This window comes from Megalobrama amblycephala, linkage group LG14 (genome assembly GCF_018812025.1).
Source record: "Megalobrama amblycephala isolate DHTTF-2021 linkage group LG14, ASM1881202v1, whole genome shotgun sequence".
Classification (NCBI taxonomy): domain Eukaryota; kingdom Metazoa; phylum Chordata; class Actinopteri; order Cypriniformes; family Xenocyprididae; genus Megalobrama; species Megalobrama amblycephala.
Window position 1 is genome coordinate 42,966,887 of NC_063057.1, and position 14,107 is coordinate 42,980,993.

The 14,107-nt window shown below is 35.8% G+C and overlaps 1 protein-coding gene across 1 annotated transcript; it reads right to left on the bottom strand.

Moving 5' to 3' along the window:
- Window positions 1-2,247: 2,247 nt before the first annotated feature.
- Window positions 2,248-7,576, bottom strand: LOC125245724 (gastrula zinc finger protein XlCGF57.1-like). The gene is made up of 3 exons (XM_048156444.1): window positions 7,410-7,576; window positions 5,951-6,096; window positions 2,248-3,493 (listed from the first exon to the last, which is right to left on the bottom strand). Exons 2-3 carry the CDS (start codon window positions 6,033-6,035, stop codon window positions 2,352-2,354), a joined length of 1,227 nt encoding a protein of 408 aa, XP_048012401.1. The 5' UTR covers window positions 6,036-6,096; window positions 7,410-7,576; the 3' UTR covers window positions 2,248-2,351.
- Window positions 7,577-14,107: the final 6,531 nt, after the last annotated feature.

The window sequence follows — 14,107 nt, forward strand, 5'->3', positions numbered from 1 at the left end:
CTGCTTCAGTGCTTTACGAATCGAATCAGTGATTTCGGATCTCTATTAAACGGCTAAACTGCTGAAAACATGTGACTTTGGCGCTCTGAATCATTGATTCGATTCATAAAGCTCCGAAGCAGTTTTGAAATCGGCCCATCACTATATTGTTGAGAAGTCATTATTTTGTTTTCTTGATCACAAAAAGTATTCTTGTCACTTTATAATATTAAAGTACCACAGGAACCAGGGTCTAAATGAAGTTCCAGGTCTGAAAGTACCTGCTCGCTACGTAGTACTTTTTCAGACTTTCGGGGGGTGGGACTTGGGTGCTGAACATTTTGATTGGTTGACTCCATGCAGCATTTTATTTTTAACCATCGTTTTTTTAAAGTCTGTTGCTGTGTGTGCAATAAGAGTTGTTTGCTACTCGAATCAACAACAGAGTTTAACAAATACAAGTGATGGACTGACAATGAGGTTCAGGTTTTATTAAGCTTATATGCAGAGGATGAAATCGAGTGGGAACTGGAAAGTCATGCACAGTCCTACATCACCAGACTATCTTCACTGTACTTTAGACTGCTATGGAATAACCCTCGCAGCTAACAATAGGTCTGGGGGGAAAAAAGTTCCTGGGACAAATTGTTCCACGAAATTTCGGTGGAAACGCAGCTTATATGAGCATGAAACACAGACAACTTTATGTGTGACATGAAGATTTTATTAACCAGACTGAGCACTTAAACTACCTTAACATACATGCATACAGTTTACCAAGAGAAAGAGAAAGCAAGAAGTTACAGCATTGTTTGAATTTCAGCAGATCTACAGCCTTAAGCAAACCATCAGTTTAGTTCTAACAAACCCTTCTTTAAAAGGGAAGTAAGGATACTAAATGTTTTAAATAATGAGACAAAGTTTAATACTTGCATGTCTCACCCAAATTTGTGGAGGCACCCATTGATCTTTGCTGATGTTGTCTTGATGAGAGAGATCCAGTTGGATTCAGAGGATCATTGGTGAATGGAAAGACAAGGCCGAAACCTGGCACAAGCTTGGGGGGTCTTCAGAAGTCTTCTAGGTCAGCATCATCTTCATATCAGCATTCTTCTATAAAAGAGACCCGTGATCTTGAAGTGTGAAGATGCCACACCCTCTTGAAGGTGAGCCAATAAGATGATGTTCCTTTAGAAGGAACTTTTATGAGTTTTTGTTCTCTAGCAGGATATTAGCATAAGAAATTGGATTGGATGCATGAGAGAAGAACTTTTTAGATTCTTATAATACTAATGTGTCACAGAGTTAGCAACATAAATTACTAAACAGGAAACAAAAGTTGGAGTCCATCGATACCAAACATGCTACCCATGTGATTTTAGTTAACCACAATATGCAACTCTGAAACATTAATACCAAAGGAGTTCAAAAGAGAGACCTATATTTAGGCCAAACCCTATAAAAGGTAAATCGTGAGATGGGAAAATTGGGTACGTTTATACATTTCTCATGTGGTTTTATATATAGAATAAAAAGGATTTATTTGTCCTTCTCAAAAAGAATTAAATCAGAATCACAAGTCTCTGCAAATTCTTTCTGATTGGTTACAGGAAGACTGAAGGTTTACAGAGTCTTGTTGAAAACTGCATTTGTTGCGGTTTTCTGAGGATGGTTCATAGACCTTTATTGAGACAGTTGATTATTCATTAAATATAATGAATACTTTGTGTTTGTTTGGTCCATATGCTACATATATGACGTGATAGTATGTCCCAAAGCTTGCACACTCAAAAGTATGTACTTTGTGTTCACAAAAAGAGTACATACTTTTAGGGCGTAGCATAATTAGGCAAATTGGGACGTAGCATTTCTTTATGAATGGGTCATTGAATCACTTTCTCAAATGATTCATTCAAAACTGTAGATTCATCCAGAAGCGAAACACCACATTCTGCTCGAGTTTTGTTTGTGTGAAACAGACAATATTTTTTGTAAAATGTATGTCAGCTATATTAACTTGTCTTGTAACATGCCCATGTTAAGTTGTATTATGCCAGATGTGAACGATTGGCCATAATTTCACCAATCCTGAAGCGTGCGCAACGTCTTTTACAATTTAACTTTCGCACTACATGATTTTGGTATTATAAAATAAAAAAGGGATTTCATGATCTATAATGACAAATGTTTAACAAAAATGGCAATAAAATTATACTTGTTATAAGATTCGAACAGCATAAAAAAAATGTAAAATGTGTGATGACAAACTAAGTTTGATTACTTTTTATTACACTTTTTACAAAATGAAATGTCATTATCCATGCAAGTGATTTCTGAAACCTCTTACTATATACAGATCACTACAGCTGCTTTCAGGAATGAGTTTGCAAATGACATTTCATGTCTTTGTGATATTTGAAACTCATCTCACACTGAGGACATGTGTAAGGCCTCTCTCCTGTGTGAAGCCTCATGTGAATGTTAAGGTTTCCTTTATGTATGAAACTCTTTCCACACTGAAGGCAGGTGAAAGGCTTCTCTCCAGTGTGAACTCTCACGTGAACCTCAAGGACTGATTTGGTTAAGCAACTCTTTCCACAGTGATGGCACACATAAGGCTTCTCTTTGGTGTGAGTTATTAAATGCTTCTCAAGGCGATCGCTGTCTGTGAAATTCCTTCCACACTGATGGCATGTAAAACCGTTTACTCTCAAGTGAGTCTTCATGTGCTGATTAAGGTATACTTTACGACTGAAACTCTTTCCACACTGAGCACATATGAATGGTTTCTCTCCAGTGTGAACTCTCATGTGAGACTTAAGATATTCTTTTTGTGAGTAGCTCTTCTCACACACTTTACAGGTGAAAGGTCTCTCTCCAGTGTGACTTCTCATGTGGTAATCAAAGTTTCCTTTATGTGCAAAACTCTGTCCACACTGTTGGCAGGTGAAAGGCTTCTCCCCGGTGTGAGTTCTCAGGTGTACAGTAAGCTGTTGTTTTTGAGTAAAACTGTGTCCACACTGTTGGCAGGTGTAAGGTTTCACTCCGGTGTGAATTCTGATGTGGGAATTAAAGTTTTCTTTACGTGCAAAACTCTGTCCACAATGTTGGCAGGTATAAGGCTTCTCTCCGCTGTGAATTCTCATGTGTACAGTAAGGTTTTGTTTTTGAGCAAAACCCTGTCCACACTGAGGGCAGATGAAAGGCTTCTCTCCGGTGTGAATTCTTAAGTGGGACTTAAAGTTTTCTTTCTGTGTAAAACTCTGTCCACAATGTTGGCAGGTGTAAGGCTTCTCTCCAGTGTGAGTTCTCATGTGAACAGTAAGGTGTGGTTTTTTAATAAAACTCTTTCCACACTGATTGCATACATGTGTCTTAGCTTCTCTTTTTATTAATGTAGTCTTTTCAGTCTGTGTGGATTTTTCTCCAGTCATGAAATCATGATCTTCATCACACTGATCTTTCTCTTCTACTTCATTCAATTCTTGACTTTCTTCTTTCAGTACCATCATCTCTAAAGAAAATAAGAAAAAAATAAGTAAATGCAAATTAACACCAGTTTATTGGCACAAAAGAACATACATCAAAATAGTGCATTAAAGGGTTAGTTCACCCCCCCAAAAAATTGTCAATTATTCACCATCATGTTGCTCCAAACCCGTAAGACTTCCGTTCATCTTTGGAACACAAATTAAGATATTTTTGGTGAAATATGAGAGGTATATGACGCAATATAATCACCACTTCAAGGTCCAGAAAGGTACTAATGACATTGTTAAAAGTTGACGTAACTGCAGTGTTTCACCTTAATGTTATGAAGCAACAAGAAAACTAATTTGTGCTCTGATGATGAACAAAGGTCTTACAGGTGTGGAACAACATGAGGGTGAGTAATTGATAGAATTTTCATTTTTGGGTGAACTAACCCTTTAAAGGGATTTAAAAAAAATTATCCTTAGTCCTCCAAAGTTTAGAATGGTTGCAAATAGCTGGCCACATTTTGAATTTAAAACTTTATAAAGTAAAATAATGAGCTTCCAGCACAACAGCCATACGCATTCGATGTACGTCAAAAAAAGCGTTAACTTCAACGACGTAGTACACAATGACACAACGTACTACGCGTTATAGTGTGGGACATAGCGTAGTGTAGAACATCATGTCATTGTCTACTACATCGAGGAAGTTAACACCTTTTGTAGTATGTCGAATGCGCATGCCTGTCGTGCCAGAAGCGCGTTATTTTAATTTATAAAGTTTTAAATGAGGATATTTGTTTTACACAAACGAATGGATTCACTTCAGAAGGCCTTTATTAAAAGATTAGTTCACTTTCAAATTAAAAATCTGATAATTTACTCACCCCCATGTTATCCAAGATGTTCATCTTTCTTTCTTCAGTCGAAAAGAAATTAAGGTTTTTGATGAAAACATTCCAGGATTTTTCTCCATATAGTGGACTTCAATGGAGCCCAAACGGTTGAAGGTCAAAATTATAGTTTCAGTGCAGCTTCAAAGCATTCTACATTATCTCAGACGAGGAATAAGGGTTTTATCTAGAGAAACCATTGCTCATTTTCCAAAAAAAACAAAACAAAAAAAAACTTCTATACGTTTTATCAATAAATGCTCATCTTGAACTAGCTCTCTTCTTCTTCTTCTCTATTTGAAGAAGTTTGAACTAATTGTTATATACTTGCACTAGCATATTGTATATGACAATTTAGTTCAAACTTTGATCTGTGGAGGGCAGTAATACACTTAGCAGTGTCTACACTGCCGGAATTCAAATAGAGAAGAAGAAGAGAGCTAGTTCAAGATGAGCATTTATTGATAAAACATATAGACCTTATGTAGCCCCGCCCCTTTTCAGCGTTGCTCTCGTTGTCTTTCGACTTCCGGTTTGTATTTCCACAGCGATATTACATTTATGAATTAACTGCTCGTTTTAAAATCTTCCCGACCTACTGACATTTGTTAAGACATCTGCTTTAAACATAACAATGCTCATGATAACTTTCATTAACTCTACAACAAGTAAATCCACTTAACCAACTAATTATTCTTTGACAGCGATGCCATAGAAATGTACAGAGCTACCGCAAAACGGAAGTTCAAAGACAATTTTATAAAGATGGCGGCGCGCTTGTTTCTCTGGTAAATAAGGTCTATAGAAGTTTTTTTTGTTTTTGTTTTTTGGAAAATGAGCGATGGTTTCGCTAGATAAGACTCTTATTCCTCATCTAGTATTGTTTAAAGCCCTTTGAAGCTGCACTGAAACTGTAATTTTGACCTTCAAACGTTTGGGCTCCATTGAAGTCCACTATAAGGAGAATAATCCTGGAATGTTTTCATCAAAAGCCTTAATTTCTTTTCGACTGAAGAAAGAAAGACATGAACATCTTGGATGACATGGGGGTGAGTAAATTATCAGGAAATTTTAATTTGAAAGTGAACTAATCCTTTAACCCCCTGTAGTCATATAGATTTATTTTTTATTTTTTTTATGGATGGATGCATTTTTTGTCTACAAAATGTGGGCAGCCATTCACAACCATTATAAACCTTGGAGGACTATGGATATGTTTAAATGTATCTCCGATTGTGTTCGTCTGAAAGAAGATAGTCATATACACCTAGGATGGCTTGAGGGTGAGTAAATCATGGGATCTTTTCATTTTTGGATGAACTACCCATAAAGCATCAAAGTAATCAGCATGTATGCTATACAATAATCCTATACCCAATAAGCTACTGAAAGTGGAGTTACCCATTATCTCAGAATCTCTTCTCAATTTTGTTAACTGTTTGCTTTCTTTAGGACACAGCAAGACAGTCCAAGAAAGCTGGCAGTTATCAAACTCCTTAACACTTGAACCAAGAGAGCTGGATTATTATGGGCCAACCCCAAATCTGCCATTCATGTCAATAATATAAAAAAAATAAAAAATTTGTCCACGTCTCAACTAACCTGTTTGTGTCTCAGTATTTTCTTGTTTCACTCTGAAAGTTTCTTCAATCTTAATGTCTTCACTCTCCTCTTTAATAAACTCCATCTTTATAATAGTGTCACGTGGATCTCAGCTGCTTCACCAGGAGTTTTTCTGTGTGTTTGTCCTGTTTAAGATGAGAATAATTAAAAGAAAGAAAAATAAATCCACACTAAATATCTGGAGGCGTCTCAATCAGCTCTAGTTCAGTAATTCAGAGAGATAGTTTAAGGTGCAGTAGGTGATCTGGGAAATGCTAACTTTAGCCTGCTAGCACTGAAAGCATACAATCCCACAGAAGAAACATACTGAGGTAAAAATTCAAAATGTTGTTTTTTTTATTTATAATATAATATAGTTAAGTAATATAACATGACAAGGGAGCTATTTTGTGAATATTCTCGCGATTGCAAACGTTACATTGATTTTAGTTCAATAAACAAGTAGTTACACACCCAATATCGATAGACCAATGAAAATAGCTCCAAACAAAGATCACAGCAGAACTATTGCGTATCTCAAAGCAACTCTCAGCGATATTTTGTTACTGAATGATTCAGCTTTTTGAGTTGTAATTTTGCTGTGTAAATTATGTAATTTAATTGGTAACAGCCCTATAGTGCATATTGAATTAATTTATCAAATGTAAGAATTTGACATGAACAATGAAGCATACATTTTATAAGATTAAAAAAAGGCCTTTATAAAGGTAAAGAACATCCTGGGGAAAATATAAAAAATATACAGATTTAAGAATGTATATGAAAAGTTCAATGTATATCAATGCATATCAAATAGCCTTTATGACAGCGAAAATATTGTTTTATTCTTACATGTAACATAGGTATGTACTATAATGTGTATTTCTATCACAGGTTTGGTCTTAAGTTTCATACAAGGTGGTATTAAAAAGGTCTTAAATTTAACTTGTTTGTATCTAGACACCCTGGTGTGATGTCTGCATGAACAGGCTGTGCAATGGTACTATACAAACACACTGTGACTGACAGGGAACACGTACTATCATTTCATTCAGACAGAACGCAATGATTGAACGAACATTTTATGCTCCTACGTCTTCCACAGACAATATATATTTATAAAATACATTTAGACCATTTAACAGTGTTTGCTGTCAGGATATGAGGAGACTTTCAACCAGCATAACAAAATGTTTCTGTAGAAAATCACCTATTGCACCTTTAATGGCCTGATTAGACACACAAAAAAGCTTAGAACTAGCACTAAAATTACATACACTTAATATCTGTGATTTATATTTGGTATTTTAATATGTACATTTATTAGATTACACTAGTTTAATAATTAGATGTCATTACACACGTTTTACAGTATTACAATGTTACATTCAACAAATATTAAGCCATTTTACAAAATCTAAAATTCCCTGAACAGGTTGCAATGTTTAAGAACACAAACCTTTCTCCAACCGAATCATAACAAATGCAGGAGCTCGGCGCAGACTTATGACGTCACATCGCCAATATAAAAGTCCCGTTCAGACGCTGCTGTGTAAAATCACAAATGTGCTTAGAAATTATAGGCTACAATATACGAATAATTAAATAGATGTCAGAATAATTCAGAGTTTAATTATTGGTGAAATACATACATACATACATGAATGTTTTCTTTCCAATGATGTGTTGAAAATATTAATAACTTCTAATGAAAAAGATAAAAAAAAAAAAAATGAAAAGGGCTAAAATAATGAAAAGCATTTAAATTCAATACTGAGTAATATGACTATGGACTTAAAGATATGACTAACTGAATTTGACTTCATCAACCTAAAATTAAAACCAATATTTTCTCCATAATGTTTTGCCTTCACGACTTGTTAAACAAATGAAACTATTGGCCCAGACTTTGTGAATATCATAAACAATAGACCCTTTTCACAGACTGTGATGGTGTGTTTTAAAGGTCATCAGTATCGTAAATCCTGCAAAGTTTTTTATATTTTAATTTTTTTTTAAAAAACGTAGGTACATTCATAACACTATACTTACTATTATATTACCATTGCATCAAATTACAAAAACCTAGTTAATGCTGCTCTGAGGGTGTTTCTAATACAGCGGCAATGATAGTGACAGTAAAAATGACATCTTTCTCTCTTCTGACTGCCGTTATCAATCTCTATTTTCCCCCCTCTTTTTGAAAGTTGTGAAAACACTATTGTGGAGTTTTTCTTTTGCTATTTGAGCAAATGGAAACACAAAATATATATATATATATATATATGTTTTCTCTCATTCACAGCTATAGAATTTTACCCTACTATGATGACTTCTGCTTCTGAGAAACCCTGAAATATAAAAAAGGTTCATTGTCTTTTGACTGGGAACTTCAGTAACACTAATCCATAAGAAGTTCTTACATGATTCCAAAGTTTACTCCAATTTTATACCTATTTCTTATTATGCCCTTCTTATCTACATTTTTAGAAAAATAATAATACTTATACAGTTGCAAAATTATTTGAGTATTAACTGTATTTCAGTTCATTTCCAGTCTGGCTTTAACAGTGTTGGGGTAGTTACTCAAAAAATGTAATTAGTTACTAGTTACTTCTGTAAATTGTAATGAGATTACTTTACTAGTTACTGCATTTGAAAAGTAACTTCACTACTTATTACTTTACTTTACTTTTTCTTAATTTACCGTGTAGATATATGGACAAACATCATAGCCCTATCATCACTTAATCTTTCTGCATAGAGTTTATTGTATAAATATTGAACCATATGAAAGAACAATAACCCAGTCTGCACAAAGAAATATGCCTCACCGTAAACAACAGAAATAAAGAAGGCTATGGTGGGGTCATTTTAAAATGGTGTCAACACACAAGTTTCAAAACACAGGCTTTGAATCGCTAATTCAAAAGTGAAAGTATAATGCTCACGGCCGCATGGGCATTCATAAAGGCACCGCGCCAGTGGACACGCACGGTTATGAACGACCGTGAATGCATTTTAATGATGGGTTCATTAATGATGAGTTTATTATTATTCTTAATAAAAAAACAACAACAACAAAACAATACAATCAATGACAAACTCGCTTAAATAGGCGCTCAGTCAAAGGTGAGGCGAAATGGGCAAAGTTAGGTGCGACTCTCGTTCAGCCCACTTTGAATTGAGCAGACGCGTTCAGTTCTGTAACTGAATGGTCACATGCAAAATAAAGAAATAAAATATTAAGTTTTGTTAACCAAATTTAGATTTTTTTATTTGAATATTATTTAGTCTATTTGTTTGATTTGTAATGATTTAATTATAATTTAATTAATTGCTTGTCATCAACTTGCAATTCCCTTGCGAACCCCCGTTTGGGAAACCCTGTTTTTTTAGAACATTATTTACATTAATTCTGGCGACGCGTCATGCAGCCAAGCTACAGGTATCGCGTTTATTTTGTTTTTCCTTTTAAAAATATTCACACTTGTTAACTAGGCTATATCATGAATTATATGATATTTTTCGATTGTCATATATGTGGAAGTGAATGCGTTTTGTTTAAACACCTATAATGATCATGTTAGTTGATAAAACAGAGTATCTGTCGGTATCTGTATCTGTTTACATTACATAAATTCATCAGTTTTTCCTGAAATAAACGTAAGTGGCTGGTGAACTGGGATGAGAGAGTAAACTTTGTTTCATACGCATTGTATCTGATATGAATAAACAACTTCGTCAAATTATAATTTAAAGGATTATCGCAGCTTCCATATGAGTGTATGGAATCTGCATTTAACAAACTATAAATGTCTTTATTATATTTAGCCTAGTCCTCATTCAAACTTCTGAAACCTCAAATAAACATGTGGTTGAAAACTTAGTTGTGAAATATGAAAAGCACAGAGCGCGTCAGTCTCTGGCTCAGCGCCAGCAGCGGGAAAGCAGGTTTGAATTTAGCGTATTGAACGTTCTCATCACACCGGTGTTATCGTACACGTTAAAAAAGTTAAAATCGATCGGGTGAAAGGAGACAAATTGAAACTGAGGGGGCACAAATCAGATCTGAGGGGGCAATATGCCCCCTTTTGCCCCCTCGTGGCGCCGGGCCTGCTGAAACCCCCTGTCTCCATCTCCATTTCCAGCTCCAGCAGCTAAGTCAAATCGATCTCTATGGCAACGGCACACATACAGGCACACGCATGCACGCACCACTTAAACAGACAGAACTTTACACACAGGCAAACACGGCTTGGGTAACGAAGGAAAGCGCGTTCCTATAGTCTAGTAAAGTAGTGTAGTTACCAATATTATTAGTGTAATGCGTTACTTTACTTCGTTACCCAAAAAAGTAATATCGTTACTGTAATCCGTTACTTTGTAACTCGTTACCCCCAACACTGGGCTTTAAATACTTTACACAGCACTGAGTCTGCACTTTTGAAGGTTTTGAATGATATTTCAATGATGCATTCAGAGGCACTGTACTTGATTGGTTTCGGTCCTATTTGGAGCTTCTCAGTTAGTATTGGTAAGCACTCTTCTTCTGTAGCTCATCTTACCTGTGGCGTTCCCCAGGGCTCAACTCTGGTGCCGTTGTTGTTTTCACTGTACATGTTACCAGTCAGGTCCAATTTTTAGGAGATTTAGTGTGTCATATCATTGCTGTGCTGACGGTACTCAACTCTACATACCATTAAAATGCAATGACGAGCCTTAAACCAATTAATAGCCAATTAGTCTCCATGAACAGAAATTATGGCTTACCAATAACTTTCTGCACCTCAACACACACACAGACAAATGTCTGTCAACAGGGTTCCCACTCTAAGCCACATGTCAAATTACCTGACTTTTCCCTGACTTTCACTGACTAAAAAGCTGAATTTCCATGACCTATAATGAACGGAAAAACTGTTGTGCTGAGCGAATGCGAATTAAAGCGAATGCATAAAATGATTAATGTCAGAAATCTTGTGAACTTCAGCTGCTCATCTGTGCAATATGACAAGTAGAGTTTTAGTAGAGTTCCATATAATTATTCTGGATGTTTTTGCTGTAAGAAATGTTCAAATCTGATGACTGCAGGTTTTCCTTGTGTTCTTTTCTGTATGTGTCCCGTATTTTTTTTTGGAGTGGCAAAACATTTTTACACATTTTCTGTCCTCCATAAACAATGCGGTATTCACTTGCAAATTCAGCCATGCACTCAAATTCGGGTCTGTTTGGTCTGGCTTTGTACTTGTCTGGCAATCCTCTCATTCACACATTCTCTCTGTCATCATCCATTGTTTGTAAGTACTTCATTGATAAACTCATCTTTACAATGTTGTCATCAATAGGTCTGAAAATGACAGCTTGTGATGATGATGATTTCAATTTCAAACTGCATGTGTGAGCGACTACCTCCCGAGTGCTGACCTCTCTGTTTTTTGAGTAGGCATTTATGACCTGAATGCAGAGAAGCATTTCAGCTTCTCAAACTGTCTGACTTAAAGGTGCCCTAGAACTAGTGATGGCGAGATGAAGCCTCATGAAGCATTGAAGCTTTTCAGCCAAGTGGTTCACAAAAGGCTTCATTTCTCGAGGCTTCATTTGCTCACAATACCACCTGGTGGTCAAAGAGTGTAAAACAAGCAGATACATTACAGATGACCTGACGTGATCTGTGATACACTGTATTTTGCGGCAGTTATGGCTTAGAAATAACGGTGAATAAAAAATCAATTTCCACAAAGACTTATATATTTATTTGAATGTACTGTGTATTTTCTGGTAGTATATAATGATTGTATAACATAACTGTGTCATAAACGTATTGGTTTTTAAATGAATGGGGCTATTAAATGTGTGTAATAAATTCTTTGGTCATAACAGGCATGAGGGGCGATATTATTATTCTAAAACCAAACATTCTGAGGGGATCCCATGGGTTTATATGTCTGTCAAAATGTCGCACCAAGATTCGAACCGCATCCAGTTGAACCATTCGAACCAGTCAGGCAGAAACGAGGCTTCGAACGTCATCAATGACGTCACTGGCCTAAAGCGATACAAGCCTCGATACGCGCTTCACTGAAAGCTTCCGGGATTTCTCGACACACACTCTGAAGCCTCGGCACAGAACGTAACATCACTACCTAGAACCCCTTTTCACAAGATGTAATATAAGTCTAAGGTGTCCACTGAATGTGTCTGTGAAGTTTCAGCTCAAAATACCCCATAGATTTTTTTTTATTAATTTTTTTAACTGCCTATTTTGGGGCATCATTAAATATGCACAGATTCAGGCTGCTTCCCCTTTAATTGCTCACGCTCCCCGCCCCCTCCCGAGCTCTCGACTCTATCATTGCATAAACAAAGTTCACACAGGTAATATAACCCTCAAAATGGATATTTACAAAGTGTTCGTCATGCAGCATATCAGATCATGTAAGTATGGTATTTATTTGGATGTTTACATTTGATTCTGAATGAGTTTGATAGTAGCCTATGTGTGGCTAACGGGGCTAAAGCTAACATTACACACTGTTGGAGAGATTTATAAAGAATGAAGTTGTGTTTATGCATTATACAGACTTCAAGTGTTTAATAATGAAAATAGCAATGGCTCTTGTCTCCGTGAATACAGTAACTTTAACCACATTTAAAAAGTACATTAGCAACATGCTAAGGAAACATTTAGAAAGACAATTTACAAATATCACTAAAAATATCATGATATCATGGATCATGTCAGTTATTATTGCTCCATCTGCCATTTTTCGCTATTGTTCTTGCTTGCTTACCTAGTCTGATGATTCAGCTGTGCACAGATCCAGATGTTAATACTGCCTGCCCTTGTCTAATGCCTTGAACATGAGCTGGCATATGCAAATATTGGGGTCATACATATTAATGATCCCGACTGTTACGTAGCAGTCGGTGTTATGTTGAGATTCGCCTGTTCTTCGGAGGTCTTTTAAACAAATGAGATTTACATAAGAAGGAGGAAACAATGGTGTTTGAGACTCACTGTATGTCATTTCCATGTACTGAACTCTTGTTATTTAACTATGCCGAGGTAAATTCAATTTTCAATTCTATGGCACATAAAGCCGCATGCGGTGACAGACACATCTGTGCTTCTAAAGGTTTAGTTATGTTATATATGGATTTCTTTTTTTCTTTTTTTTAATGTGGGGGTCATAAATGGGTGTCCCTTATTTTCCCACACCATAGGTGGCAACCCTACCAACAACTGACATTTCAAGATTTTTCAGTTGGTTTATAGTTCTCGGGAATGTTCCGTGCATATGGTCAATAGGCCTTAAAATGTTCACACTACTCTTTCTTTAAATTAAGATTTATAGAAAACCTGTCATACTGATTAGCCCTACTTAAAGTGCTGTGGAGGGTTACAGTACTGTGACTGTTGTGTAAGCTGAGGAATTCAGCTTTCTCTTGACATTTGAAAAGCTGGGTCGAAGGTATGTGAGAATAGGCTCATCATCTATGCATAATGGCACCAGGACCTCATCGAGCCACAGGGTGATGTTCAATGTATTGGCCCCACAGCAAAGGACTGGAGTCCAGGACTGGAATATGACTTGTCTCTGACAATGACATCCTTATCACCTTTAACTGTAAATAAAAGTAAAATGCTAATTATTTAGGATATATTAAACTTGATTTTTGAACCCTATCATATACATCAAAACTAAACACATATACACACTCATCAGAGAGCTGCATGATTTTATTAATTTTTTACAAAAAATGTAGCTTTTATATCCTAAACATCGCACAATACTAAAACAGCCTACAGAAAATACTAACCAAAATAACAATTTACTAGCAGTTCAGACAGTATGTTCTTCAGTCTAATTTAAAATGCAATAAACAAAAAATAGGAATTACTTGATTCAAATGATAAGAAGGTGTACGCAAGTCAGAAAAAATATATACATTTAAAGGTCATAAGTGGTATCACTTTATTTTACAGTCCTATTCTTCATGTACGTATTTACCCTGAACCTACCCCAATTTTATATTATCAATTACTTAACTATCTATCCGTCAACCAGCCTGAGTACCCTAGCAACCGGATAGCAACCAGCCAAAGCTACAATTTTCAATTCTGAGTGAACTTTTCATAAAAAAAAAAAAAAA